The sequence below is a fragment of the Phyllobates terribilis genome, unplaced genomic scaffold (assembly GCF_046119375.1).
Source record: "Phyllobates terribilis strain yellow unplaced genomic scaffold, ASM4611937v1 Scaffold_125__1_contigs__length_5108534, whole genome shotgun sequence".
Lineage (NCBI taxonomy): Eukaryota > Metazoa > Chordata > Amphibia > Anura > Dendrobatidae > Phyllobates > Phyllobates terribilis.
In genome coordinates this window covers 3,115,256-3,141,897 of record NW_027362885.1, presented here as the reverse complement: position 1 = coordinate 3,141,897, position 26,642 = coordinate 3,115,256, and the positions used below count along the sequence as shown (strand labels likewise).

The following is a 26,642-nucleotide window of genomic DNA, read 5'->3' as shown; positions in this document are numbered from 1 at the left end:
TACCACATATCCCCAGTTTAAATAGACCTGGGAAAGAGAAAGGGAATCTAAATGGAATGTGCTCCAAAGAGTGCTTGTCACACCCAGGTGTGCGGCAATGGGCCTAAACAAAAGCGCTCAGGTCCATAGCTCTAGAACAACCCCTATTGCCAGGGAGATAGGCAGTCCCTGCGGACATATGCATTCCCCCGTAACCTATGCGGGGCACCTTGTGGAACCCTTATGTAAACTCTATAAAGGAGCTCCACATGCCCTTTCTCAGCATGTACAGAGTCAAAAATTACATTAATCTTGTTTTTATGCTTGACCGAAAGGGACAAATACTAGCAGAAGCAATACCTCTGATTAGACAATAAATCCATTAAATGAAGAGAGGTGATGGTCACTGGTATTTTAATGTCACCACAAGAACATGAGATGAAAGAGGAAGAAGGGGAAAATATATTAAACACATAACCCAATAATAATTGAGTAGCCAGTTCCTTTTGGTAGTGCGAGACATAAAGGACCTGAGCACATACAAACAGGAGGAAAGAAGGAAAAAGGACCAATGGGCAATATCCCTCTTTTTGTCCCTAACTAACTTAATCCCTACCTACGTGGAGGTTGGCACCCTACCATCCTACGCCAGTGGCGCCCCCAACTCATTAATAATCATAATTAAGCCCAATAGCTATACCGCCAGAACCATCTCAACCTTTTCTGCAGTTAGAACCTAACGGTTAGAAAAAGCCAGACCCACCATAATCTCAGTGAGGTGCCACAGGTATCTGTGGAAAGTTTTTATTGCTGCCTCAGCAACAGGTTGGTTGATTCCTTTGTATGCTACAAGTTCTTGGAGTAATGTCAAGTCATTTCACGGAGATGTGGCTGGGATCTGACAGCGGTACCAGCCTTCAAGTATAAGCAGGCAGTAAAATTGCAAAATTGACGGAGACTTTTTAACTCTGTCAAAATTAAATGAAATTGGTGACGAATCATGAAGATATACGCTCTGAATATCACTTTGGCCATCCATCAAGCATGATGGTAGGCGCCTGGAGTGTTGATGTGTATGTCTGGGTTTGCCAGTGAACCAAGGAACAGGAGTGCCAGTGTTAACAATTCCTTGTAATCATCTCTTGGATGGCATTGTGCCAGCTGGTTGGTGTAAAATTCAACTAGACACTCCTTTTTAAGTGGTCCTAGCTCAGTTGAAACTCCATTCAAGCCGAAAACCTTTGTTTTATCCAGTTGATTCCAGGCAACTTTATAACTTTATATTTGGACCTGTTGACACCAGACACAATTTAACAAACATGTGAAACACATTTTAAAGAAGGCACCACCTAGTACTCGGGATGAGCCTGCAGCATGTGATGAATTGCCAATTTACCAGAAACCAGAAAGAAACATGCTATGGATACAGGGATCACCAAAAATAGAAAATATTTTATTGAACCATTCAGCAAACAATTAAAAACACTTAGTCAAAAATTACATGAAAACACAGTTAACTTAAAATAAGCCTAAATAGCCCATGCATCTCAAACCGCCAACCATAAAGAGTCTAAAAGATTGATAATAGTAGAACAGTACAGCACTGAGGACATTTTCATGTGTTGTCAACAATCTATGCCTAGAAATATATGAAAGACTCGATGGTCAAGGTGTAAACATTTAGAACATAGTATGATTAATTATAGACTATCCATACAAATTGTGGATAGTATATGTTGACAAAAGTACCAACAGAAATAAATTGGCCGCCTAAACTTGTCAAAGTAATAGATGAACTAAAATAATACCTACTCTGCCAATTAGTAAAGCGATGATAAAAATGACATGCACTGTAAGCATCAAATAAGTGCCACAAAAGAACTAACAGAACTGTTGGAGATAAATGCAAGACACATAATTGTGTCAAAAGGAAAATATCGCAAACCTTTGAATGCCATGATATAGCAAGATCCTCGATTAGAAAATGGTTGGAAGAGAGCTGCAGGGCAGAGATGCCCAACGCGTGTCGCCAAACAAACTGTGGCTTCCTCACGGGTCTGTATCAGCTGAATGAATTTGTTTAAATGAACAGACCATCAAAGAAAGATAAATGGCTGTTCGACTTTACCGAGAGCAACCATATTGGGGATACAATTGCGCATGCTCCAGACCGCAACATATTCACATATCAAAAGGAAATGTGCTACCGCACATGTGCACATTGACCAATTTGCGTTCCAGTCACTTATTGACATTCACGCATGCGCGTGAGGTAAATGGCATCAATTTATATGGTGCATCTTGTTAGAGGCGCGTACCGCGCACGCAAAGTAGAGCGAACAGTCTGATCTTGTGCATCGCACCCAGAAGGGGAGCGTACGGATGCGCAACTTTAATCTAGTTATACACATCGCATTTTTTTGTACATTTTTGTTTGAAAAGATGGCGCAATACCAGATTTACCCAAAAGACCATCAGATCTCAATATGTTACAAGATGCGTTATATTTCTATGCAAGTAACCAGAAAAAAAATTGTAAGCAATGGTTAGAATAAAAATGTGCTTGCAAGAACACAAGGCAAAATATTTGAGTCCCTAAATGCATAAATATTACAGTAAAGGTAATTGAAGAAGGCAATTATAGATAATTGAAAAATATCACTATCTCAGGACAATGGTAATCAGTATCCCTATTAGATGAAGCATGCCAATCACAATAGAATTCTAAAACCCACGAGCTGAGTGTTACCATCTCCAGAACCAATTCCAATTACACTCCCCAAATTAGATAAGATAATATAGGTATCAAGGATCCAAACTGATGTATTATAAAGTTAGCAACCCATGCAAATATGATCTGGACCTAAATATAGGAAAATACTTATGCCAATATAGATAATGTATAATCATTTTTATACCATATACCCTTAAAAGGATATCAGTCTAATGTTTATAAGTATATTGAATGATTTCCATCAGCGATGTCAAACTCAAACACAGGGCCAAAATAAAAAATACTTGGCGAAAGTTGCAGGCCAGCCAGTATACAGTATAATGGGCCCCACACAATCATCCATACAGTATAATGGCCCCACAGGGGTGGTGGTTCTGGTGTCACGGGCCATGTATAGTCACCCTGCAAGCCAGATTTGGCCCACAGGCCAGAGTTTGACACGTATGATTTACATAAACACACAGAAGAATACAATTTGAGATCAAATAAATAAGAGGACGAAGTCCAAATAAGCCCAGTTGGGGTAGTGACATGTGAGGACTTAAGGAGATTGCAGTAAAGGTGGTTGAAGTCCTTTCTTTTTCTTCACTCTGAATCATCTTTCGAGATTATCTGGAGGAAGTTTCCGGGATCTTGTCCTCCGTCATGTTTTTGTCACACAACACGTCACTACCCCAACTGGGCTTATTTGGACTTGGTCCTCTTATTTATTTGATCTCAAATTGTATTCTTCTGTGTTTACGTAAATCATACGTGTCAAACTCTGGCCTGTGGGCCAAATCTGGCTTGCAGGGTGATTTTATATTTGTCCCGCTACACCAGAACCACCACCCCTATGTCATTATACCGTATGGAGGACTGTGGGGCCCATTATACTGTACTGGTTGGCCGGCAACATTCTCCAAGTTTTTTTTATTTTGGCCCTGTGTTTGAGTTTGACACCACTGATGTAAATCCTTCAATATACTTATAAACATTTCCATGATATCCTTTTAAGGGTATATGGCATAAAAATGATTATACATTATCTATATTCGCAGAGTTTTTTTTCCCATATTTCAGGTCCAGATTATATTTGCATGTGTTGCCAACTTTATAATAGCTCAGTTTGGATCCTTAACACCTCTAGATTACCTTAGCTGATTTGTAGAGTGTAATGGTTCTGGAGACTAACACCTTGTGTGTTTTAGAATTCTATTATGATTATCATACTTCAACTAATAGTGATACCGATTACCTTTGTCCTGAGATGGCGGTATTTTTCAATTACCTTTTACTGTAATAGATTCATGCATATTTATGTTGTCGCCGTTGTCTCTGCAGTTGCTACTACTACAGCAAAGTTCAGCCGATGCTGTTGACTGCCGAACTTGCTCAGTTTCCGTTTTTCTTCACTTCTCTGCCTATAATTCTCTCCTAAATCTTCTTTCCTCGACCTTGGCCAGCTTTTTGTCTAATGTTCCCATGCTTCCACGACTACCTTTTTCTCTTTGAGGAAGCAAGAAGTCACATTCTTCCTTAAGTTTCATGGCATCAGCGTGAGCGGCATCAAGTGTCTTAACAAATTCCTTCTCCTTGGGTTCTTGTGTTTTGGTTATCTGTTTAGCATCCTTCTTGACTCTTCTATTGACCAAAAAGACCCTTCACCTTACTGATCACGTGATATTTTTGCCTTGTTGAGATTTTTGCTTTTACCCAGAACCAAAGTACTTTGTTGGCTGTGACAGTAGCACTGGTACATGTTGGTTGCGATTGTGTACAGAGCAGGAAATAAAACCTGGCCAACACCTGCCGATTCGCATGCTTGCCCTCCGCTCCATTCACTTCAGGTGTTGGCTGGACAGCTGTCTGTTACACAGGGATTCACTCATCCATAGTTTTAATCACCTTAATATCGTTCATCAACGCTTACAAATTACTATTATAAATTATAGTAAGTGAATTTCAGGCAAAAATATATATATAGACAGTAAGACACATGGGAGTGGTATAGGCTGCTGCGGGAATATTTAGGGATTAGAGTTACCTAAAACAGTGAATAACACTGAATGTTGTCTGTAATCTGGCAAGTTTACTTTGAATCCATCAATAGTTTGGTTACCAAGAATGCCACGTCACTGAAACAAATAGAGATAAAAGAATAACCTTCCAAATATCCTAATGCAGGAGGGTGGAAAGGACCATGTCACAGTAGGAATACCTTTATAAAATAGATATTTTATTGATAAGAATAAAAATAAGACAAAGATACATGAAAAACAGGTGTCTCTCATGTGAGGGAGTAGCCTGACCCAAAGGCCAATGATTAGAGCAAAAACATACAGATAAAAAGTATGTGTATGTAAAATATATATTATATAACATAATGTAGAATTAAAATAAATTAAATAAATGTATTTTATATATTGCAAAACTCTTGTTTATTGAGTAATGCCGCAAAAAATATTCACAAAATAGTAATCCTAGAGGGTTCATATCTGTGATCTAAATGGGGGTTGTGCGCTAACAATGTGATCGTTCTGTCCCCATATAGTGTGCACATGAACAATCGTTCTTCCTCACGCAGTTTAGATTGATGTTCTTGTTCTGTAAAAGGCTGATTTCCACAGGCCATTGAACTTGTTTTATCTATTCGTGCTCGATTTGAGCAGAATTCTCTCCGTCTAAATACGGCTTTAGCGCAGATTGTTTCCAGTGAATCAGAGGATGAGGCCAATCTATCTATATACACCTTGATAGGGACTGTATTGTGTCACAAAGACGTGCATAAAATTACTTTTCGTAAAATTACGTGCATTTTTGACCACTTTTTTGCGCACGCTTTTTAAAAATGCTCCATGTGCCCCTGGGTCTGCCGGCAAAGTGAATGTGAAATTCACTTTGCCGTACAGACACTGCGTAAATATACGCTGCACTTTTATGGGAGAAAGCGCGGGCGTAAAAAGAATCAACATGTCAATTCTTTACACACCTGCGGCTGCACTTTCTCCCATAGGAACCCATTATCCCCACTGAAATTACGCATTAAACCACTTTATTTTTTTTATTTTAACGCTTACGGTTTTGGGGTTCCTCCACTTCAGGGGCGCGGAAAAGTCCAATTTATGCACGCCTACGTGTCTCAGTTCTGAATCGCTAACGAGGTCGTTGATAAGGTGTCAAATACAGCGATGCACACTGCCCAGCGGGAGCGCAACGACCCAGGGATGGTCCAGGAAGCTTTGTAACGATCAGCGATCTCACAGCAGGGGCCTGATCATTGCTACCTGTCAGACATAACGAGATCGCTAGCAAGATCGCTATTGTGTCACAAAAACCGTGACTTATCAACGATCTCGCTAGCGATCTCGTTATGTGTGACGGGGCCTTTACACTTGAAATCGCTTTCAACATTGTTCCTGCGTCTCATTATCTTTACCACCATTATCTCAGGTGTCAAGCTGCAGAGCAAAAGATAAAAAGTCCAGACTGTGATAAATGATGTCATGTCGGCTCTTGTAATCTTTGGCCTTTTTATTGTTTGTTGTTTTGATATAATGGTTCCTTGTAAAGCCCATAGTCTGTATTCTACTTATTTTTTTATTACATTCACTTTATGCTTTGTCCTCAATCTCCTCCTATGTTAATCATCAGATCCAGAAGTACACCCTCAAAATGAAGACTACTGGGGACATGTGAATCCTATTGGCCCCGAGCTTGTTATGATGAGGGAAAGCGAGTAGCAGAGACCATGTGCTATTCTTATATGAAACAGGTTGGTCGTGTTACTAATATTCAGTGTAATCTGGAAGACGTCTTACAACCTACAATAACACCCCTCCCCCCCACCCCAAATTTTTGACCCATGTCATGAATCAAAATCGCTCATACAAGTCTGTGGGTCCGTGGAAATTATGGATAGCATTAGTCGGTTATACAGTAATGTCTAAAAAAAAAAAATCGTTTGTCTCCCAAGCAAATATATAAAACTGGAGGATATCATGGTCCGAATAATGGGGTCTGACAAAAACTCTTAATGAGGCCTTGCAGACGCCCTTATTCTGACCTCTATATCTTTAAGCCCTATGTATTTCCTGTGCTCTAATTACATTAGGGAGACTTTATTTGCTGAGGGATTGTTTTTTTTTGCTGATGGTGTGATTTGCCCAAGTTTCAAAACTATTGCACGTTGTGTAATTTGCGCAGTTTTAAGTCCCTTGATAAGTAGCTAATCTTGTATGTGATGGAGTAATTGATTTTTCCACTACCCATGTAATAGAGTGCTTTTTTGTATTAAATCTACTATCTTTACAGCATGCTCCATCTGAAATGGGTCAATTTAGTCTTACAATATTAAAATGTCTGTGGCACACAAGCAATATAAATGTTCTGTACATTAAGAATGGTAGAAATGGTAAAACAAAACGAAAACCCAAAATACACCATTGGAGAATTAAATGAGGGTCCCATCTTGCTAACGATCAGCTAAGCCGCTAGGGCCCTATGCAAGACCTGGCAAGACAGAGGGCAATAAAAGCTGCAATCCTTCATTTGGGTGCTACAGTTGAAATGAACATACATACTGCAATTACCCCCTCCCTCCCCTAAGTTTTAAAGCTGATTGCTCAAGGTTGCTTCACTCTGTAATTGCCTAAAAAAGTGGGAAATGTTTCAGTTACTATGTTATAGGTGTTCTATATAGACTGGGTCAACGTAGGGAACCACTCAGATAGCCTTCTAGTGGTGCTGTGACTTCTTAGCATCTACTACTCATCTGCTTTTTTTCCTACGAGGCTGTGACTTAATTCTGCTATCTTTTTGTGAAAACCACAAAGTTCAGTCTTTGAAGTTGGGTTTCTGCCATAACTTTAAATGACAATGAGTTCTGGGGTGGCCAGTCCACTCTTCTGCTGCCAGCCTCATCTTGATATAATAATGGCTTGATCTTCACAGCAGTGGGCTTGAAGTTGTTATATTATTGCTAATTATGTTTTATTTCCAACCAAAAATTTCAAAGGGTGTTTCATTATGTAAAATAGAATGTGTTGATACGAGTCAGAAATTACAGAATCAATTAACCATGCCAGAGCAATTCTCTATAGACCTGAGGTCTTCGACAAATGGTTTTGTGAATGTGTGTCCTTGCTATAGGAAATGCTGCATTGATAACATTATGTCATATAATACATGCTGTGCCCTCTCAAGGAAAGCTAATCACAACTTATTGGAAACATTTACATGGGTTTTCTTTTTATAAATGGGTACAATTTTAAACTGCACATAGAAGCAAGCAGCTTGTCAACATTCATAAGAACAGAGGGCTTCTTAATTCCATAGGCTACCGGCTACCTCTGCAAACTAACAAAGGGCAGTATTCTATCAGAGGTGGCTAGGTTCCTGGGCAAGTAGTGCAGCTCTTGTATGCTTTATGCTATAGAGCTTGCAAGTGCTGCTCTGAAGCTAGCCAGATGGCTGGATCCAGCCAGGCTCATTGTCCCTGCACTTACACAATGCTGCAGAGGCAAAGCTAGCTCTGCTGTCAACAGTGGACAGTTTGGACCAACTGTGCGGCCATGTTGCTGGTCAGTTTCGTCGTTCATTCAGGAACGCCCCCTGGCAAGTAAGAAGCCAGTAGGCTGGTTAGTGGTACCTTCCAAAACTCGTAATGAAAACAACCTTGTAAAGCGATACAAGCTATGGTAGAAAAATACATGCTTATTTGTGTAGAATGTCTTTACAAACAAAAGTCTAATTTTTACTGGAAGAAAATGTGGTCTCTAAACTGCTTTTCTTGTTGGCAGGAAGGTGTGGAGGTCAGAGTGGCTCGGACATTTAATACATTTGGGCCACGTATGCACATGAATGATGGAAGAGTTGTCAGTAACTTTGTACTACAAGCACTACAAGGAGAGCCTTTAACTGTAAGTACGAAATGGCAAACCGTTCTGGTCTAAATACCCTCTAATAGGTTTCTTCTAATTGAAGGATGGTATAAACATCCTGCCTGTTCCTCACCTCCGCGCATGCTGTTTTCTGCACCAAATCTTTTAGTTGGATTAAAAGGAAATTGGTCTCTATACCGTACATGATAGAATGAATGAAAAATGAATCAACTTTCTGAAAGAACTTTTTAATAAGCTAAGTGAAGTTGCATCACTAGCAAAAAAAATTGGCCAAGGTTTTCATGCCATGTTTTATGGAAGGAATCTGAAACTTTTAGGCATTACGATTTCTCTACTCATTGTTTTGGGTCCAGAAGTATGACATAGCGGTTTTCTAATGATATTTGCATCATGATTGTACACCTATTATGAGTCGTCCTCGTCAATCCTTAACCTCCTCCTCATCCATCCTAGTCCTCCTCGACATCGTTGTTGCCCTCCTAGTCCGCCCTTGAGGGAGTCCTTGTGTCCTCCAGGCCTCATCCTTTTCTGGCCCGCGGCCTCCGAGCCTCCTCCTTTTCTGGCCCGCAGCCTCGTCCTTTTCTGGCCCGCGGCCTTGTCCTCTCTGGCCCACGTTCTCGTCCTCTCTGGCCCTCATCCTCTCTGGCCCGCGTCCTCGTCCTCTCTGGCCCGCGTCCTCTATGGCCCGCGTCCTCTCTGGCCCGCGTCCTCGTCCTTTTTGACCCGCGTCCTTGTCCTCTCTTGCCTGCGTCCTCTCTGGCCTGCGTCCTCTCTGGCCCGCGTCCTCTCTGGCCCGCATCCTCTCTGGCCCGCGTCCTCTCTGGCCTGCGTCCTCGTCCTCTCTGGCCCGCATCCTCGTCCTTTTTGGCCCGCATCCTCGTCCTTTTTGGCCCGCGTCCTCGTCCTCTCTGGCGCGCGTCCTCTCTGGCGCGCGTCCTCTCTGGTCCGCGTCCTCTCTGGCCCGCGTCCTCGTCCTTTTTGGACCGCGTCCTCGTCCTCTCTGGCCCGCGTCCTCTTTGGCCCACGTCCTCTCTGGCCCGCGTCCTCTCTGGCCTCCGGCCTCGTCCTCTCTGGCCCGGGTCCTCTATGGCCCGCGTCCTCGTCCTTTTTGGCCCGCGTCCTCGTCCTTTTTGGCCCGCGTCCTCGTCCTTTTTGGCCCGCGTCCTCGTCCTTTTTGGCCCGCGTCCTCGTCCTTTTTGGCCCGCGTCCTCGTCCTTTTTGGCCCGCGTCCTCGTCCTTTTTGGCCCGCGTCCTCGTCCTTTTTGGCCCGCGTCCTCGTCCTCTTTGGCCCGTGCCCTCGTCCTTTTTGGCCCGCGTCCTCGTCCTTATTGGCCTACGTTCTTTTCCTTTATGGCCCGCTTCCTCGTCCTTTTTCGCCTGCGTCCTCCATACCTTGTCCTTTTGGCCCGCGTCCTTGTCCTCTGGCCCGCGTCCTCCATACCTCGTCCTTTTGGACCGCGTCCTCCATACCTCGTCCCTTTTGGCCCGCGTCCTCCATACCTCGTCCTCTGGCCCACGTCCTCGTCCTCTGGCTGGCGTCCTCCTTACCTCGTTCTTTTGGCCCGCGTCCTCAATACCAGGTCCCCTGTCCCAGGTCCTTCATACCTCGTCCTTTTGGCCCGCGTCCTCCATTCCTCGTCCTCTGGCCCGCGTCCTCCATACCTGGTCCTTTTTGGCCCGCGTTCTTTTCTGGCCCGCGTACTTCATACCTCGTCCTTTTTGGTCCGCGTCCTCGTACTTTGGCCCGCGTCCTCCATACCTGGTCCTTTGGCCCGTGTCTTCCATACCTGGTCCTTTTGGCCCATGTCCCCCGTACCTGGTCCTTTTGGCCCGCGTCCTCCATACCTGGTTCTTTGGCCCGCATCCTCCATACCTGGTCCTTTTGGCCCGCGTCCTCCTCACCTTGTCCTTTTGGCCCGCGTCCTCCATACCTCGTCCCTTTTGGACCGCGTCCTTCATACCTCGTCCTCTGGCCCGCGTCCTCGTCCTCTGGCCCGTGTCCTCCTTACCTCGTTCTTTTGGCCCGCGTCCTCCATACCTGGTTCCCTGGCCCGCGTCCTCCATACCTGATCCCCTAGCCGGCGTCCTTTTGGCCCGCATCCTCCATACCTCGTTCTCTGGCCCGCAACCTCGTCCTCTACCCCGCGTCCTCCTTACCTCGTTCTTTTGGCCCGCGTCCTCCATACCTGGTCCACTGTCCCGCATCCTCCATACCTCGTCCTTTTACCCGCGTCCTCCATACCTCGTCCTTTGGCCCGTGTCCTCGTCCTCTGGCCCGCGTCCTCCATACCTGGTCCTTTTCTGGCCCGCGTCCTTTTCTGGCCCGCGTCCTCGTCCTTTTCTGGCCCGCGTCCTCGTCCTTTTTGGCCCGCGTCCTCGTCCGCTTTTGCCCGCGTCCTCCATACCTCGTCTTCTGGCCCGCGTCCTCCATACCTCGTCCCTTTTGGTCCTCGTCCTCCGGGCCCGCGTCCTTTTCTGGCCAGCGCCCTTTACAGGCCCGCGTCCTTCATACCTTGTCCTTTTTGGCCCGCGTCCTCGTCCTCTGGCCCGCGTCCTCCATACCTGGTCCTCTGGCCCGCGTCCTCCATACCTCGTCCATTTTGGTCCTCGTCCTCCGGGCCCGCGTCCTTTTCTGGCCAGCGCCCTTTACAGGCCCGCGCCCTTCATACCTTGTCCTTTTTGGCCCGCGTCCTCGTCCTCTGGCCCGCGTCCTCCATACCTGGTCCTCTGGCCCGCATCCTCCATACCTGGTCCTTTTGGCCCGCGTCCTCCATACCTGGTCCTTTTGGCTCGCGTCCTCCATACCTGGTCCTTTTGGCCCGAGTCCGCCATACCTGGTCCTCTGGCCCGCGTCCTCCATACCTGGTCCTTTTGGCACGCGTCCTCCACACCTCGTCCTTTTGGCCCGCGTCCTCCACACCTCGTCGCTTTTGGTCCTCGTCCTCTGGCCTGCGTCCTCCATACCTCGTACTCTGGCCCGCGTCCTCGTCCTTTTGGCCCGCGTCCTCCATGCCTCATCCTCTGGCCCACGTCCTCGTCCTCTGGCCAGCGTCCTCCTTACCTCATTCTTTTGGCCCGCGTCCTCTATACCTGGTCTCCTGGCACGCGTCCTCCATACCTGGTCCCCAGGACAGCGTCCTTTTGGCCCGCGTCCTCCATACCTCGTTCTCTGGCCCGCATCCTCATCCTCTGGCCAGCATCCTCCTTACCTCGTTCTTTTGGCCCACGTCCTCCAAACCAGGTCCCATGTCCCGCGTCCTTCATACCTCGTCCTTTTGGCCCGCGTCCTCCATTCCTCATCCTCTGGCCCGCGTCCTCCATACCTGGTCCTCTTTGGACCACGTCCTCCATACCTGGTCCTTTTTGGCCCGCGTTCTTTTCTGGCTCGCGTCCTTCATACCTCATCCTTTTTGGACCGCGTCCTCGTCCTCTGGCCCGCATCCTTGTACTTTGGCTCGCGTCCTCCATACCTGGTTCTTTGGCCCGTGTCCTCCATACCTGGTCCTTTTGGCCCGTGTCCCCCATACCTGATCCCTTTGGCCCGCGTCCTCCATACCTGGTCCTTTTGGTCCCCGCATCCTCCCTACCTGGTCCTTTGGCCCGCGTCCTCCACACCTTGTCCTTTTGGCCCGCGTCCTCCACACCTTGTCCTTTTGACCCGCGTCCTCCATACCTCGTCTCTTTTGAACCGCGTCCTTCATACCTCATCCTCTGGCCCGCGTCCTCGTCCTCTGGACCGTGTCCTCCTTACCTCGTTCTTTTGGCCTGCGTCCTCCATACCTGGTCCCCTGGCCCGCGTCCTCCATACCTGGTCCCCTAGCCCGCGTCCTTTTGGCCCGCATCCTCCATACCTCGTCCTCTGGCCCGCGTCCTCCATACCTCGTCCTTTTTGCCCGCGTCCTCCATACCTGGTCCTTTTTGGCCCGCGTCCTCGTCCACTGGCCCGCGTCCTCCATACCTGGTCCTTTTTGGCCCGCGTCCTCCATACCTGGTCCTTTTTGGCCCGCGTCCTTTCCTGGCCCGCGTCCTTCATACCTTGTCCTTTTGGGCCCGCGTCCTCGTTCCTTGGCCCGCGTCCTCCATACCTGGTTTTCTGGCCCGCGTCCTCCATACCTGGTCCTTTTAGGCCCGCGTCCTCCATACCTGGTCCTTTTGGCCCGCGTCCTCCATACCTGGTCCTTTTGGCCCGCGTCCTCCATACCTGGTCCTTTTGGCCCGCGTTCTCCATACCTGGTCCTCTGGCCCGCATCCTCCATACCTGGTCCTTTTGGCCCGCGTCCTCCACACCTCATCTTTTTGGCCCATGTCCTCCACACCTCGTCCCTTTTGGCCCGCGTCCTCGTCGTGTGGCCCGTGTCCTCCATACCTCGTCCTCTGACCCGCGTCCTCATAACCTCGTTCTTTTAGCTCGGGTCCTCCAGACCTGGTCCCCTGGCCCACGTCCTCCATACCTCTTCCTTTTGGCCCGCGTCCTCCATACCTTGTCCTCTGGCCCTCGTCCTCGTACTCTGACCCGCGTCCTCGTCCTCTGACCCGCGTCCTCCATACCTGGTCCTTTTTGGCCCGCGTCCTCCATACCTGGTCCTTTTTGGCCCGCGTCCTTTTCTGGCCCGCGTCCTTCATACCTGGTCCTTTTTGGCCCGCGTCCCCCATACCTGGTCCTTTTTGGCCCGCGTCCTACATACCTGGTCCTTTTTGGCCCGCGTCCTACATACCTGGTCCTTTTTGGCCCGCGTCCTCCATACATGGTCCTTTTTGGCCCGCGTCCTCAATACCTGGTCTTTTTTGACCCGCGTCCTCCATAACTGGTCCTTTTTGGCCCGCATCCTCCATACCTGGTTCTTTTTGGCCCGCGTCCTCCATACCTGGTCCTTTTGGCCTGTGTCCTCCACACCTCGTCCCTTTTGGCCCGAGTCCTCGTCGTCTGGCCCGCGTCCTCCATACCTCGTCCTCTGGCCCGCGTCCTCCTTACCTCGTTCTTTTAGCCCGGGTCCTCCAGACCTGGTCCCCTGGCCCGCGTCCTCCATACCTCGTCTATTTTGAACCGCGTCCTTCATACCTCGTCCTCTGGCCCGCGTCCTCGTCCTCTGGACCGTGTCCTCCTTACCTCGTTCTTTTGGCCTGCGTCCTCCATACCTGGTCCCCTGGCCCGCGTCCTCCATACCTGGTCCCCTAGCCCGCGTCCTTTTGGCCCGCATCCTCCATACCTCGTTCTCTGTCCCGCAACCTCGTCCTCCGGCCCGCGTCCTCCTTACCTCGTTCTTTCAGCCCTCGTCCTTCATACCTGGTCCCCTGTCCCGCGTCCTCCATACCTCGTCCTTTTTGCCCGCGTCCTCCATACCTGGTCCTTTTTGGCCCGCGTCCTCGTCCTCTGGCCCGCGTCCTCCATACCTGGCCTTTTTTGGCCCGCGTCCTCCATACCTGGTCCTTTTTGGCCCGCGTTCTTTTCTGGCCCGCGTCCTTCATACCTTGTCCTTTTGGGCCCGCGTCCTCGTTCTTTGGCACGCGTCCTCCATACCTGGTTTTCTGGCCCGCGTCCTCCATACCTGGTCCTTTTAGGCCCGCGTCCTCCATACCTGGTCCTTTTGGCCCGCGTCCTCCATACCTGGTCCTTTTGGCCCGCGTCCTCCATACCTGGTCCTCTGGCCCGCGTCCTCCATACCTGGTCCTTTTGGCCCGCGTCCTCCACACCTCATCCTTTTGGCCCGTGTCCTCCACACCTCGTCCCTTTTGGCCCGCGTCCTCGTCGTCTGGCCCGCGTCCTCCGTACCTCGTCCTCTGGCCCGCGTCCTCATAACCTCGTTCTTTTATCCCAGGTCCTCCAGACCTGGTCCCCTGGCCCACGTCCTCCATACCTCTTCCTTTTGGCCCGCGTCCTCCATACCTTGTCCTCTGGCCCTCGTTCTCGTACTCTGACCCGCGTCCTCGTCCTCTGACCCGCGTCCTCCATACCTGGTCCTTTTTGGCCCGCGACCTCCATACCTGGTCCTTTTTGGCCCGCGTCCTTTTCTGGTCCGCGTCCTTCATACCTTGTCCTTTTGGGCCCGCGTCCTCGTTCTTTGGCCCGCGTCCTCCATACCTGGTTTTCTGGCCCGTGTCCTCCATACCTGGTCCTTTTGGCCCGCGTCCTCCAAACCTGGTCCTTTTGGCCCGCGTCCTCCATATCTGGTCCTTTTGGCCTGCGTCCTCCATACCTGGTCCTTTGGCCCGCGTCCTCCACACCTGGTCCTTTTGGCCCGCGTCCTCCACACCTCATCCTTTTGGCCCGTGTCCTCCACACCTCGTCCCTTTTGGCCGCGTCCTCGTCGTCTGGCCCGTGTCCTCCATACCTCGTCCTCTGGCCCGCGTCCTCATAACCTCGTTCTTTTAGCCCGGGTCCTCCAGACCTGGTCCCCTGGCCCACGTCCTCCATACCTCTTTCTTTTGGCCCGCGTCCTCCATACCTTGTCCTCTGGCCCTCGTCCTCGTACTCTGACCCGCTTCCTCGTCCTCTGACCCGCGTCCTCCATACCTGGTCCTTTTTGGCCGGCGTCCTCCATACATGGTCCTTTTTGGCCCGCGTCCTTCATACCTAGTCCTTTTTGGCCCGCGTCCTCCATACCTGGTCCTTTTTGGCCCGCGTCCTCCATACCTGGTCCTTTTTGGCCCGCGTCCTACATACCTGGTCCTTTTTGGCCCGCGTCCTCCATACCTGGTCTTTTTTGGCCCGCGTCCTCCATAAATGGTCCTTTTTGGCCCGCATCCTCCATACCTGGTTCTTTTTGGCCTGCGTCCTCCACACCTCGTCCCTTTTGGCCCGAGTCCTCGTCGTCTGGCCCGCGTCCTCCATACCTCGTTCTTTTAGCCCGGGTCCTCCAGACCTGGTCCCCTGGCCCGCGTCCTCCATACCTCGTCTATTTTGAACCGCGTCCTTCATACCTCGTCCTCTGGCCCGCGTCCTCGTCCTCTGGACCGTGTCCTCCTTACCTCGTTCTTTTGGCCTGCGTCCTCCCTACCTGGTCCCCTGGCCCGCGTCCTCCATACCTGGTCCCCTAGCCCGCGTCCTTTTGGCCCACATCCTCCATACCTCGTTCTCTGTCCCGCAACCTCGTCCTCTGGCCCGCGTCCTCCTTACCTCGTTCTTTCAGCCCTCGTCCTTCATACCTGGTCCCCTGTCCCGCGTCCTCCATACCTCGTCCTTTTTGCCCGCGTCCTCCATACCTGGTCCTTTTTGGCCCGCGTCCTTGTCCTCTGGCCCGCGTCCTCCATACCTGGCCCTTTTTGGCCCGCGTCCTCCATACCTGGTCCTTTTTGGCCCGCGTTCTTTTCTGGCCTGCGTTCTTCATACCTTGTTCTTTTGGGCCCGCGTCCTCGTTCTTTGGCACGCGTCCTCCATACCTGGTTTTCTGGCCCGCGTCCTCCATACCTGGTCCTTTTGGCCCGCGTCCTCCATACCTGGTCCTTTTGGCCCGCGTCCTCCATACCTGGTCCTTTTGGCCCGCGTCCTCCATACCTGGTCCTTTTGGCCCGCGTCCTCCATACCTGGTCCTTTTGGTCCGCGTCCTCCATACCTGGTCCTTTTGGCCCGCGTCCTCCACACCTCATCCTTTTGGCCCGTGTCCTCCACACCTCGTCCATTTTGGCCCGCGTCCTCGTCGTCTGGCCCGCGTCCTCCATACCTCGTCCTCTGGCCCGCGTCCTCATAACCTCGTTCTTTTATCCCGGGTCCTCCAGACCTGGTCCCCTGGCCCACGTCCTCCATACCTCTTCCTTTTGGCCCGTGTCCTCCATACCTTGTCCTCTGGCCCTCGTCCTCGTACTCTGACCCGCGTCCTCGTCCTCTGACCCGCGTCCTCCATACCTGGTCCTTTTTGGCCCGCGTCCTCCATACCTGGTCCTTTTTGGCCCGCGTCCTTTTCTGGCCCGCGTCCTTCATACCTTGTCCTTTTGGGCCCGCGTCCTCGTTCTTTGGCCCGCGTCCTCCATACCTGGTTTTCTGGCCCGTGTCCTCCATACCTGGTCCTTTTGGCCCGCGTCCTCCATACCTGGTCCTTTTGGCCCGCGTCCTCCATACCTGGTCCTTTTGGCCCGCGTCCTCCATACCTGGTCCTTTTGGCCCGCGTCCTCCATACCTGGTCCTTTTGGCCCGCGTCCTCCATACCTGGTCCTTTTGGCCCGCGTCCTCCACACCTCATCCTTTTGGCCCGTGTCCTCCACACCTCGTCCATTTTGGCCCGCGTCCTCGTCGTCTGGCCCGCGTCCTCCATACCTCGTCCTCTGGCCCGCGTCCTCATAACCTCGTTCTTTTATCCCGGGTCCTCCAGACCTGGTCCCCTGGCCCATGTCCTCCATACCTCTTCCTTTTGGCCCGCGTCCTCCATACCTTGTCCTCTGGCCCTCGTCCTCGTACTCTGACCCGCGTCCTCGTCCTCTGACCCGCGTCCTCCATACCTGGTCCTTTTTGGCCCGCGTCCTCCATACCTGGTCCTTTTTGGCCCGCGTCCTTTTCTGGCCCGCGTCCTTCATACCTTGTCCTTTTGGGCCCGCGTCCTCGTTCTTTGGCCCGCGTCCTCCATACCTGGTTTTCTGGCCCGTGTCCTCCATACCTGGTCCTTTTGGCCCGCGTCCTCCATACCTGGTCCTTTTGGCCCGCGTCCTCCATACCTGGTCCTTTTGGCCCGCGTCCTCCATACCTGGTCCTCTGGCCCGCGTCCTCCATACCTGGTCCTTTTTGCCCGCATCCTCCACACCTCATCCTTTTGGCCCGTGTCCTCCACACCTCGTCCCTTTTGGCCGCGTCCTCGTCGTCTGGCCCGCGTCCTCCATACCTCGTCCTCTGGCCCGCGTCCTCATAACCTCGTTCTTTTAGCCCGGGTCCTCCAGACCTGGTCCCCTGGCCCACGTCCTCCATACCTCTTCCTTTTGGCCCGCGTCCTCCATACCTTGTCCTCTGGCCCTCGTCCTCGTACTCTGACCCGCTTCCTCGTCCTCTGACCCGCGTCCTCCATACCTGGTCCTTTTTGGCCGGCGTCCTCCATACATGGTCCTTTTTGGCCCGCGTCCTCCATACCTAGTCCTTTTTGGCCCGCGTCCTCCATACCTGGTCCTTTTTGGCCCGCGTCCTCCATACCTGGTCCTTTTTGGCCCGCGTCCTCCATACCCGGTCCTTTTTGGCCCGCGTCCTCCATACCTGGTCCTTTTTGGCCCGCGTCCTCCATACCTGGTCCTTTTTGGCCCGCGTCCTCCATACCTGGTCCTTTTTGGCCCGCATCCTCCATACCTGGTTCTTTTTGGCCCGCGTCCTCCATACCTGGTTCTTTTTGGCCGGCGTCCTCCATACCTGGTCCTTTTTGGCCCGCGTCCTCCATACCTGGTCATTTTTGGCCCGCATCCTCCGTACCTGGTTCTTTTTGGCCCGCGTCCTCCATACCTGGTCCTTTTTGGCCCGCGTTCTTTTCTGGCCCGCGTCCTTCATACCTTGTCCTTTTGGGCCCGTGTCCTCGTTCTTTGGCACGCGTCCTCCATACCTGGTTTTCTGGCCCGCGTCCTCCATACCTGGTCTTTTTAGGACCGCGTCCTCCATACCTGGTCCTTTTGGCCCGCGTCCTCCATACCTGGTCCTTTTGGCCCGCGTCCTCCATACCTGGTCCTTTTGGCCCGCGTCCTCCATACCTGGTCCTCTGGCCCGCGTCCTCCATACCTGGTCCTTTTGGCCCGCGTCCTCCACACCTCATCCTTTTGGCCCGTGTCCTCCACACCTCGTCCCTTTTGGCCCGCGTCCTCGTCGTCTGGCCCGCGTCCTCCATACCTCGTCCTCTGGCCCGCGTCCTCATAACCTCGTTCTTTTATCCCGGGTCCTCCAGACCTGGTCCCCTGGCCCACGTCCTCCATACCTCTTCCTTTTGGCCCGCGTCCTCCATACCTTGTACTCTGGCCCTCGTCCTCGTACTCTGACCCGCGTCCTCGTCCTCTGACCCGCGTCCTCCATACCTGGTCCTTTTTGGCCCGCGTCCTCCATACCTGGTCCTTTTTGGCCCGCGTCCTTTTCTGGCCCGCGTCCTTCATATCTTGTCCTTTTGGGCCCGCGTCCTCGTTCTTTGGCCCGCGTCCTCCATACCTGGTTTTCTGGCCCGTGTCCTCCATACCTGGTCCTTTTGGCCCGCGTCCTCCATACCTAGTCCTTTTTGGCCCGCGTCCTCCATACCTGGTCCTTTTTGGCCCGCGTCCTCCATACCTGGTCCTTTTTGGCCCGCGTCCTCCATACCTGGTCCTTTTTGGCCCGCGTCCTCCATACCTGGTCCTTTTTGGCCCGCGTCCTCCATACCTGGTCCTTTTTGGCCCGCGTCCTCCATACCTGGTCCTTTTTGGCCCGCGTCCTACATACCTGGTCCTTTTTGGCCCGCGTCCTCCATACCTGGTCATTTTTGGCCCGCATCCTCCATACCTGGTTCTTTTTGGCCCGCGTCCTCCATACCTGGTCCTTTTGGCCTGTGTCCTCCACACCTCGTCCCTTTTGGCCCGCGTACTCGTCGTCTGGCCCGCGTCCTCCATACCTCGTCCTCTGGCCCGCGTCCTCCTTATCTTGTTCTTTTAGCCCGGGTCCTCCAGACCTGGTCCCCTGGCCCACGTCCTCCATACCTCGTCCTTTTTGCCCGCATCCTCCATACCTTGTCCTTTGGCCCGTGTCCTCGTCCTCTGGCCCGCGTCCTCCATACCTGGTCCTTTTTGGCTCGCGTCCTCCATACCTTGTCCTTTTTGGCCCGCGTCCTTCATACCTCGTCCTTTTTGGCCAGCGTCCTCATCCTCTGACCCTCGTCATCGTTCTTTGGCCCGCGTCCCCCATACCTGGTTTTCTGGCCCGCGTCCTCATACCTGGTCCTTTTGGCCCGCGTCTTCCATACTTGGTCCTTTTTTGGCCCGCGTCCTCCATAGCTGGTCCTTTTTGGCTCGCGTCCTCCATACCTTGTCCTTTTTGGCCCGCGTCATTTTCTGGCCCGCGTCCTTCATACCTCGTCCATTTTGGCCCGCGTCCTCATCCTCTGACCCGCGTCATCGTTCTTTGGCCCGCGTCCCCCATACCTGGTTTTCTGGCCCGCGTCCTCATACCTGGTCCTTTTGGCCCGCGTCCTCCATACCTGGTCCTTTTTTGGCCCGCGTCCTCCATACTTGGTCCTTTTTTGGCCCACGTCCTCCATACCTGGTCCTTTTTGGACCGCGTCCTCCATACCTGTTTTTTTTTGGCCCGCGTCCTCCATACCTGGTCCTTTTTCGACCGCATCCTCCATACCTGGTCCTTTTTGGCCCGATTCCTCCATACCTGGTCCTTTTTGGCCCGCGTCCTCCATACCTCGTCCTTTTTGGCCCGTGTCCTCCATACCTGGTCCTTTTTGGCCCGCGTCCTCCATACCTGGTCCTTTTGGCCCGAGTCCTCCATACCTCGTCCTTTTTGGCCTGCGTCCTCCATACCTCATCCTTTTTGGCCCGCGTCCTCCATACCTGGTCCTTTTTGGCCCCGCGTCCTCCATACCAGGTCCTTTTTGGCCCGCGTCCTTTTCTGCCCCGCGTCCTTCATACCTCGTCTTTTGTGGCCCGCGTACTCATCCTCTGGTCCGCGTCCTCGTACTTTGGGCCGCATCCTCCATACCTGGTCCCCCTAGCCCGCGTCCTCCATACCTGGTCCCCTAGCCCGTGTCCTTTTGGCCCGCGTCCTCCATACCTCGTTCTCTGGCCGGCAACCTCGTTCTTTTGGCCCGCGTCCTCCTTACCTAGTTCTTTTGGCCCGCGTACTCCATACCTCGTCCTCTGGCCCGCGTCCTCGTCCTCTGGCCCGTGTCCTCCTTACCTCATTCTTTTGGCCCGCGTCCTCCATACCTGGTCTCCTAGCCTGCGTCCTCCATACCTGGTCCCCTAGCCCGCGTCCTTTTAGCCCGCGTCCTCCATGTAACATACCTGGCGGCGTCCTTGCATAGTGGTCCATCTCCCACTGTGCAAGAGCGCGCACTTGATCTCCAGTCCAGGGTGTCTCTCTGGCTTCCCTCCATGCTGTCTGTTTGCTTCTGTGTCTGCTGCTTATGGGCGGCGCCCGATCACTTCCTGCTTTTTGTACCTGCTGCAGGCACACCCTTTGTGCGTCCTCAGCCTATTGCTGTCTGTCACCTGGTATTTAAACCAGCTGCCCCATTAACCCATGCCTGAGCATCTTGCCCTGTCAGTTGGCTTTTGTCTCTGACATGCCAGGTCCTGTCTATGTTACCTGTCTTGCAGTATCTGTTCCCATGTCTGTACTGTGTCCTATCTGTGTACCTTAACCTGCAGTCTGTACTCGTTCCTTGCCTGTTCGTTCCGCCTTCCTGGAGGCTGTATTTCCAGGCCAGTCTGAACACGCTCCTTGCCTGTTCGTCCCGCCTCTCTGGGGGCCGTATTCCCAGACCCGCTCCTGTATCCCGCTGCAGTGTCGGTCTCCTCCGTACACTCAGTTCCAGTCTGAACTCTCTCCTATCTTTTACCTGTTTTTTCTCTATGTCCGTTCCTTTCCTTTTTCTGCAGAGTCTGAACTCGTACCTACTCCTGCTCGTTGTCACTGTACTTCCGTTTGTGAGTTTGTGGTCCACTCGCTACTTCTCTGCAAGTACCCTGTGGGTATCTGGTTCTGCCTTTCCCTTCTAGTCTGTTCCGTGTGAACAGAGCCCTGTTCCTTCCGCGTCTGCGGTTTTCGCTTTGCTCTGCTCTGTCCACCGCGTCTGCGGTTTTCGCTTTGCTCAGCTCTGTCCGCCGCGTCTGCGGTTTTCGCTTTGCTCAGCTCTGTCCGCCGCGTCTGCGGTTTTTGCTTTGCTCAGCTCTGTCCGCCGCGTCTGCGGTTTTCGCTTTGCTCAGCTCTGTCCGCCGCGTCTGCGGTTTTCGCCTTGCTCAGCTCTGTCCGTCGCGTCTGCGGTTTTCGCTTTGCTCAGCTCTGTCCGCCGCGTCTGCGGTTTTTGCTTTGCTCAGCTCTGTCCGCCGCGTCTGCGGTTTTTGCTTTGCTCAGCTCTGTCCGCCGCGTCTGCGGTTTTCGCTTTGCTCAGCTCTGTCCGCCGCGTCTGCGGTTTTCGCCTTGCTCAGCTCTGTCCGCCGCGTCTGCGGTTTTCGCTTTGCTCAGCTCTGTCCGCCGCGTCTGCGGTTTTCGCTTTGCTCAGCTCTGTCCACCGCGTCTGCGGTTTTCGCTTTGCTCAGCTCTGTCCACCGCGTCTGCGGTTTTCGCTTTGCTCAGCTCTGTCCACCGCGTCTGCGGTTTTCGCTTTGCTCAGCTCTGTCCACCGCATCTGCGGTTTTCGCTTTGCTCAGCTCTGTCCACCGCGTCTGCGGTTTTCGCTTTGCTCAGCTCTGTCCACCGCGTCTGCGGTTTTCGCTTTGCTCAGCTCTGTCCACCGCGTCTGTGGTTTTCGCTTTGCTCAGCTCTGTCCACCGCGTCTGCGGTTTTCGCTTTGCTCAGCTCTGTCCACCGCGTCTGCGGTTTCGAATTTGTCTCCCAGTCTGTACTGGACCCTACCCAGCTTGTGCTCTAGTCTGCCTGTTCCTGTATTCCCCGGTGTGGGTCAACAGCCGTGTCCGGAGTCTGACCTGGAGTAGACCCTGGTTCCTCTGCTCGGTTCCTCCCTGGTGCACTGGCGTCGTATGCCGTCGTGCGACCTTGGTCGGATCGGGCAGATACTTAGTTACGCCCCTCCAGGCACTCTCCGGTTCATGGCACAGTGGAATCACTACATAAACACGCACACGCCAGTCAGTCCGGGCGTGTGCATTACACTCCATACCTCGTTCTCTGGCCCGCAACCTCGTCCTCTGGCCCGCGTCCTCCTTACCTCGTCCTTTGGCCCGCGTCCTCATCCTGTGGACCGCGTCCTCGTTCTTTGGCTCGAGTCCCCCATACCTGGTCCTTTTTTGGCCCACGTCCTCCATACCTGGTCCTTTTTGGACCGCGTCCTCCATACCTGTTTTTTTTTGGCCCGCGTCCTCCATTCCTGGTCCTTTTTGGCCCGAGTCCTCCATACCTCGTCCTTTTTGGCCCGCGTCCTCCATACCTCGTCCTTTTAGGCCCGCGTCCTCCATACCTCGTCCTTTTAGGCCCGCGTCCTCCATACCTGGTTCTTTTTGGCCCGCGTCCTCCATACCTGGTCCTTTTTGGACTGCGTCCTCCTTACCTGGTCCTTTTCGGCCCATGTCCTCCATACCTCGTCCTTTGGCCCCCGTCCTCGTCCTCTGGCCCGCGTCCTCATCCTCTGGCCCGCGTCCTCCATACCTTGGCCTTTTTGGCCCGCGTCCTCCATACCTGGTCCTATATGGCCCGCGTCCTTTTCTGGCCCGCGTCCATCATACCTCGTCCTTTTGGGCCCACATCCTCGTCCTCTGGTCCGCGTCCTCGTTCTTTGGCCCGCGTCCACCATACCTGGTTTTTTAGCCCGCGTCCTCCATACCTGGTCCTTTTGGCCCGCGTCCTCCATACCTGGTCCTTTTTGGCCCGCGTCCTCCATACCTGGTCCTTTTTGGCCCGTGTCCTTCATACCTGGTCCTTTTTGGCCCGCGTCCTCCATACCTGGTCCTTTTTGGCCCGCGTCCTCCATACCTGGTCCTTTTTGGCCCGCGTCCTCCATACCTGGTCCTTTTTTGGCCCGCGTCCTCCATAGCTGGTCCTTTTTTGGCTCGCGTCCTCCATACCTTGTCCTTTTTGGCCCGCGTCATTTTCTGGCCCGCGTCCTTCATACCTCGTCCATTTTGGCCCGCGTCCTCATCCTCTGACCCGCGTCATCGTTCTTTGGCCCGCGTCCCCCTTACCTGGTTTTCTGGCCCGCATCCTCATACCTGGTCCTTTTGGCCCGCGTCCTCCATACCTGGTCCTTTTTTGGCCCGCGTCCTCCATACTTGGTCCTTTTTTGGCCCACATCCTCCATACCTGGTCCTTTTTGGACCGCGTCCTCCATACCTGTTTTTTTTTGGCCCGCGTCCTCCATACCTGGTCCTTTTTCGACCGCATCCTCCATACCTGGTCCTTTTTGGCCCGATTCCTCCATACCTGGTCCTTTTTGGCCCGCGTCCTCCATACCTGGTCCTTTTTGGCCCGCGTCCTCCATACCTCGTCCTTTTTGGCCCGCGTCCTCCATACCTGGTCCTTTTTGGCCCGCGTCCTCCATACCTGGTCCTTTTTGGCCCGAGTCCTCCATACCTCGTCCTTTTTGGCCTGCGTCCTCCATACCTCATCCTTTTTGGCCCGCGTCCTCCATACCTGGTCCTTTTTGGCCCGCGTCCTCCATACCAGGTCCTTTTTGGCCCGCGTCCTTTTCTGCCCCGCGTCCTTCATACCTCGTCTTTTGTGGCCCGCGTACTCGTCCTCTGGTCCGCGTCCTCGTACTTTGGGCCGCATCCTCCATACCTGGTCCCCTAGCCCGCGTCCTCCATACCTGGTCCCCTAGCCCGTGTCCTTTTGGCCCGCGTCCTCCATACCTCGTTCTCTGGCCGGCAACCTCGTCCTCTGGCCCGCGTCCTCCTTACCTCGTTCTTTTGGCCCGCGTACTCCATACCTCGTCCTCTGGCCCGCGTCCTCGTCCTCTGGCCCGTGTCCTCCTTACCTCATTCTTTTGGCCCGCGTCCTCCATACCTGGTCTCCTAGCCTGCGTCCTCCATACCTGGTCCCCTAGCCCGCGTCCTTTTAGCCCGCGTCCTCCATACCTCGTTCTCTGGCCCGCAACCTCGTCCTCTGGCCCGCGTCCTCCTTACCTCGTCCTTTGGCCCGCATCCTCATCCTGTGGACCACGTCCTCGTTCTTTGGCTCGAGTCCCCCATACCTGGTCCTTTTTTGGCCCACGTCCTCCATACCTGGTCCTTTTTGGACCGCGTCCTCCATACCTGTTTTTTTTTGGCCCGCGTCCTCCATACCTGGTACTTTTTGGCCCGAGTCTTCCATACCTCGTCCTTTTTGGCCCGCGTCCTCCATACCTCGTCCTGTTAGGCCCGCGTCCTCCATACCTGGTTCTTTTTGGCCCACGTCCTCCATACCTGGTCCTTTTTGGACTGCGTCCTCCTTACCTGGTCCTTTTCGGCCCATGTCCTCCATACCTCGTCCTTTGGCCCCCGTCCTCGTCCTCTGGCCCGCGTCCTCATCCTCTGGCCCGCATCCTCCATACCTTGGCCTTTTTGGCCCGCGTCCTCCATACCTGGTCCTATATGGCCCGCGTCCTTTTCTGGCCCGCGTCCATCATACCTCGTCCTTTTGGGCCCACATCCTCGTCCTCTGGTCCGCGTCCTCGTTCTTTGGCCCGCGTCCTCCATACCTGGTTTTCTAGCCCGCGTCCTCCATACCTGGTCATTTAGGTCCGCGTCCTCCATACCTGGTCCTTCTGGCCCGCGTCCTCCATACCTGGTCCTTTTTGGCCCGTGTCCTTCATACCTGGTCCTTTTTGGCCCGCGTCCTCCATACCTGGTCCTTTTTGGCCCGCGTCCTCCATACCTGGTTCTTTTTGGCCCGCGTCCTCCATACCTGATCCTTTTTGGACTGCGTCCTCCTTACCTGGTCCTTTTCGGCCCGTGTCCTCCATACCTTGTCCTTTGGCCCGCGTCCTCGTCCTCTGGCCTGCGTCCTCATCCTCTGGCCCGCGTCCTCCATACCTGGTCCTTTTTGGCCCGCGTCCTCCATACCTGGTCCTTTTTGGCCCGCGTCCTCAATACCTGGTCTTTTTTGGCCCGCGTCCTCCATACCTGGTCCTTTTTGGCCCGCATCCTCCATACCTGGTTCTTTTTGGCCCGCGTCCTCCATACCTGGTCCTTTTGGCCTGTGTCCTCCACACCTCGTCCCTTTTGGCCCTCGTCCTCGCCGTCTGGCCCGCGTCCTCCATACCTCGTCCTCTGGCCCGCGTCCTCCTTACCTCGTTCTTTTAACCCGGGTCCTCCAGACCTGGTCCCCTGGCCCACGTCCTCCATACCTCTTCCTTTTGGCCCGCGTCCTCCATACCTTGTCCTCTGGCCCGAGTCCTCGTACTCTGACCCGCGTCCTCGTCCTCTGGCCCGCGTCCTCCATTCCTGGACCTTTTTGGCCCGCGTCCTCCATACCTGTTCCTTTTTGGCCCGCATCCTCCATACCTGGTCCTTTTTGGCCCGTGTCCTCCATACCTGGTCCTTTTTGGCCCGCGTCCTCCATACCTGTTTTTTTTTTTTTGGCCGCGTCCTCCATACCTGGTCCTTTTTGGCCCGCGTCCTCCATACCTGGTCCTTTTTTGGCCCACGTCCTCCATACCTGGTCCTTTTTGGACCGCGTCCTCCATACCTGGTCCTTTTTGGCCCGAGTCCTCCATACCTCGTCCTTTTTGGCCCGCGTCCTCCATACCTCCTCCTTTTAGGCCCGCGTCCTCCATACCTGGTTCTTTTTGGCCCGCGTCCTCCATACCTGGTCCTTTTTGGACTGCGTCATCCTTACCTGGTCCTTTTCGGCCCGTGTCCTCCATACCTTGTCCTTTGGCCCGCGTCCTCGTCCTCTGGCCCGCGTCCTCATCCTCTGGCCCGCGTCCTCCATACCTGGTCCTTTTTGGCCCGCGTCCTCCATACCTGGTCCTTTTTGGCCCGCGTCCTCAATACCTGGTCTTTTTTGGCCCGCGTCCTCCATACCTGGTCCTTTTTGGCCCGCGTCCTCCATACCTGGTCCTTTTGGCCTGTGTCCTCCACACCTCGTCCCTTTTGGCCCTCGTCCTCGTCGTCTGGCCCGCGTCCTCCATACCTCGTCCTCTGGCCCGCGTCCTCCTTACCTCGTTCTTTTAGCCCGGGTCCTCCAGACCTGGTCCCCTGGCCCACGTCCTCCATACCTCTTCCTTTTGGCCCGCGTCCTCCATACCTTGTCCTCTGGCCCGAGTCCTCGTACTCTGACCCGCGTCCTCGTCCTCTGGCCCGCGTCCTCCATTCCTGGTCCTTTTTGGCCCGCGTCCTCCATACCTGTTCCTTTTTGGCCCGCATCCTCCATACCTGGTCCTTTTTGGCCCGTGTCCTCCATACCTGGTCCTTTTTGGCCCGCGTCCTCCTTACCTGGTCCTTTTCGGCCCGTGTCCTCCATACCT

The 26,642-nt window shown here is 53.5% G+C and overlaps 1 protein-coding gene and 1 pseudogene across 3 annotated transcripts in view; one reads left to right on the top strand and one right to left on the bottom strand.

The window, feature by feature from the left end:
• Positions 1-26,642, bottom strand: part of LOC141203879 (UDP-glucuronic acid decarboxylase 1-like) — a 1,228,705-nt pseudogene that overhangs the window by 710,471 nt on the left and 491,592 nt on the right.
• The window catches only part of LOC141203873 (UDP-glucuronic acid decarboxylase 1-like), a 90,754-nt gene continuing 70,462 nt past the window's right edge, over positions 6,351-26,642 (top strand). For all 3 annotated transcript variants that reach the window (XM_073663854.1, XM_073663852.1, XM_073663853.1), the window contains exons 1-2: positions 6,351-6,467; positions 8,494-8,613. In XM_073663854.1, the coding sequence (XP_073519955.1) occupies positions 6,444-6,467; positions 8,494-8,613 (144 nt within the window). In that variant the 5' untranslated portion in view covers positions 6,351-6,443. The remainder of the gene's footprint in view (positions 6,468-8,493; positions 8,614-26,642) is intronic.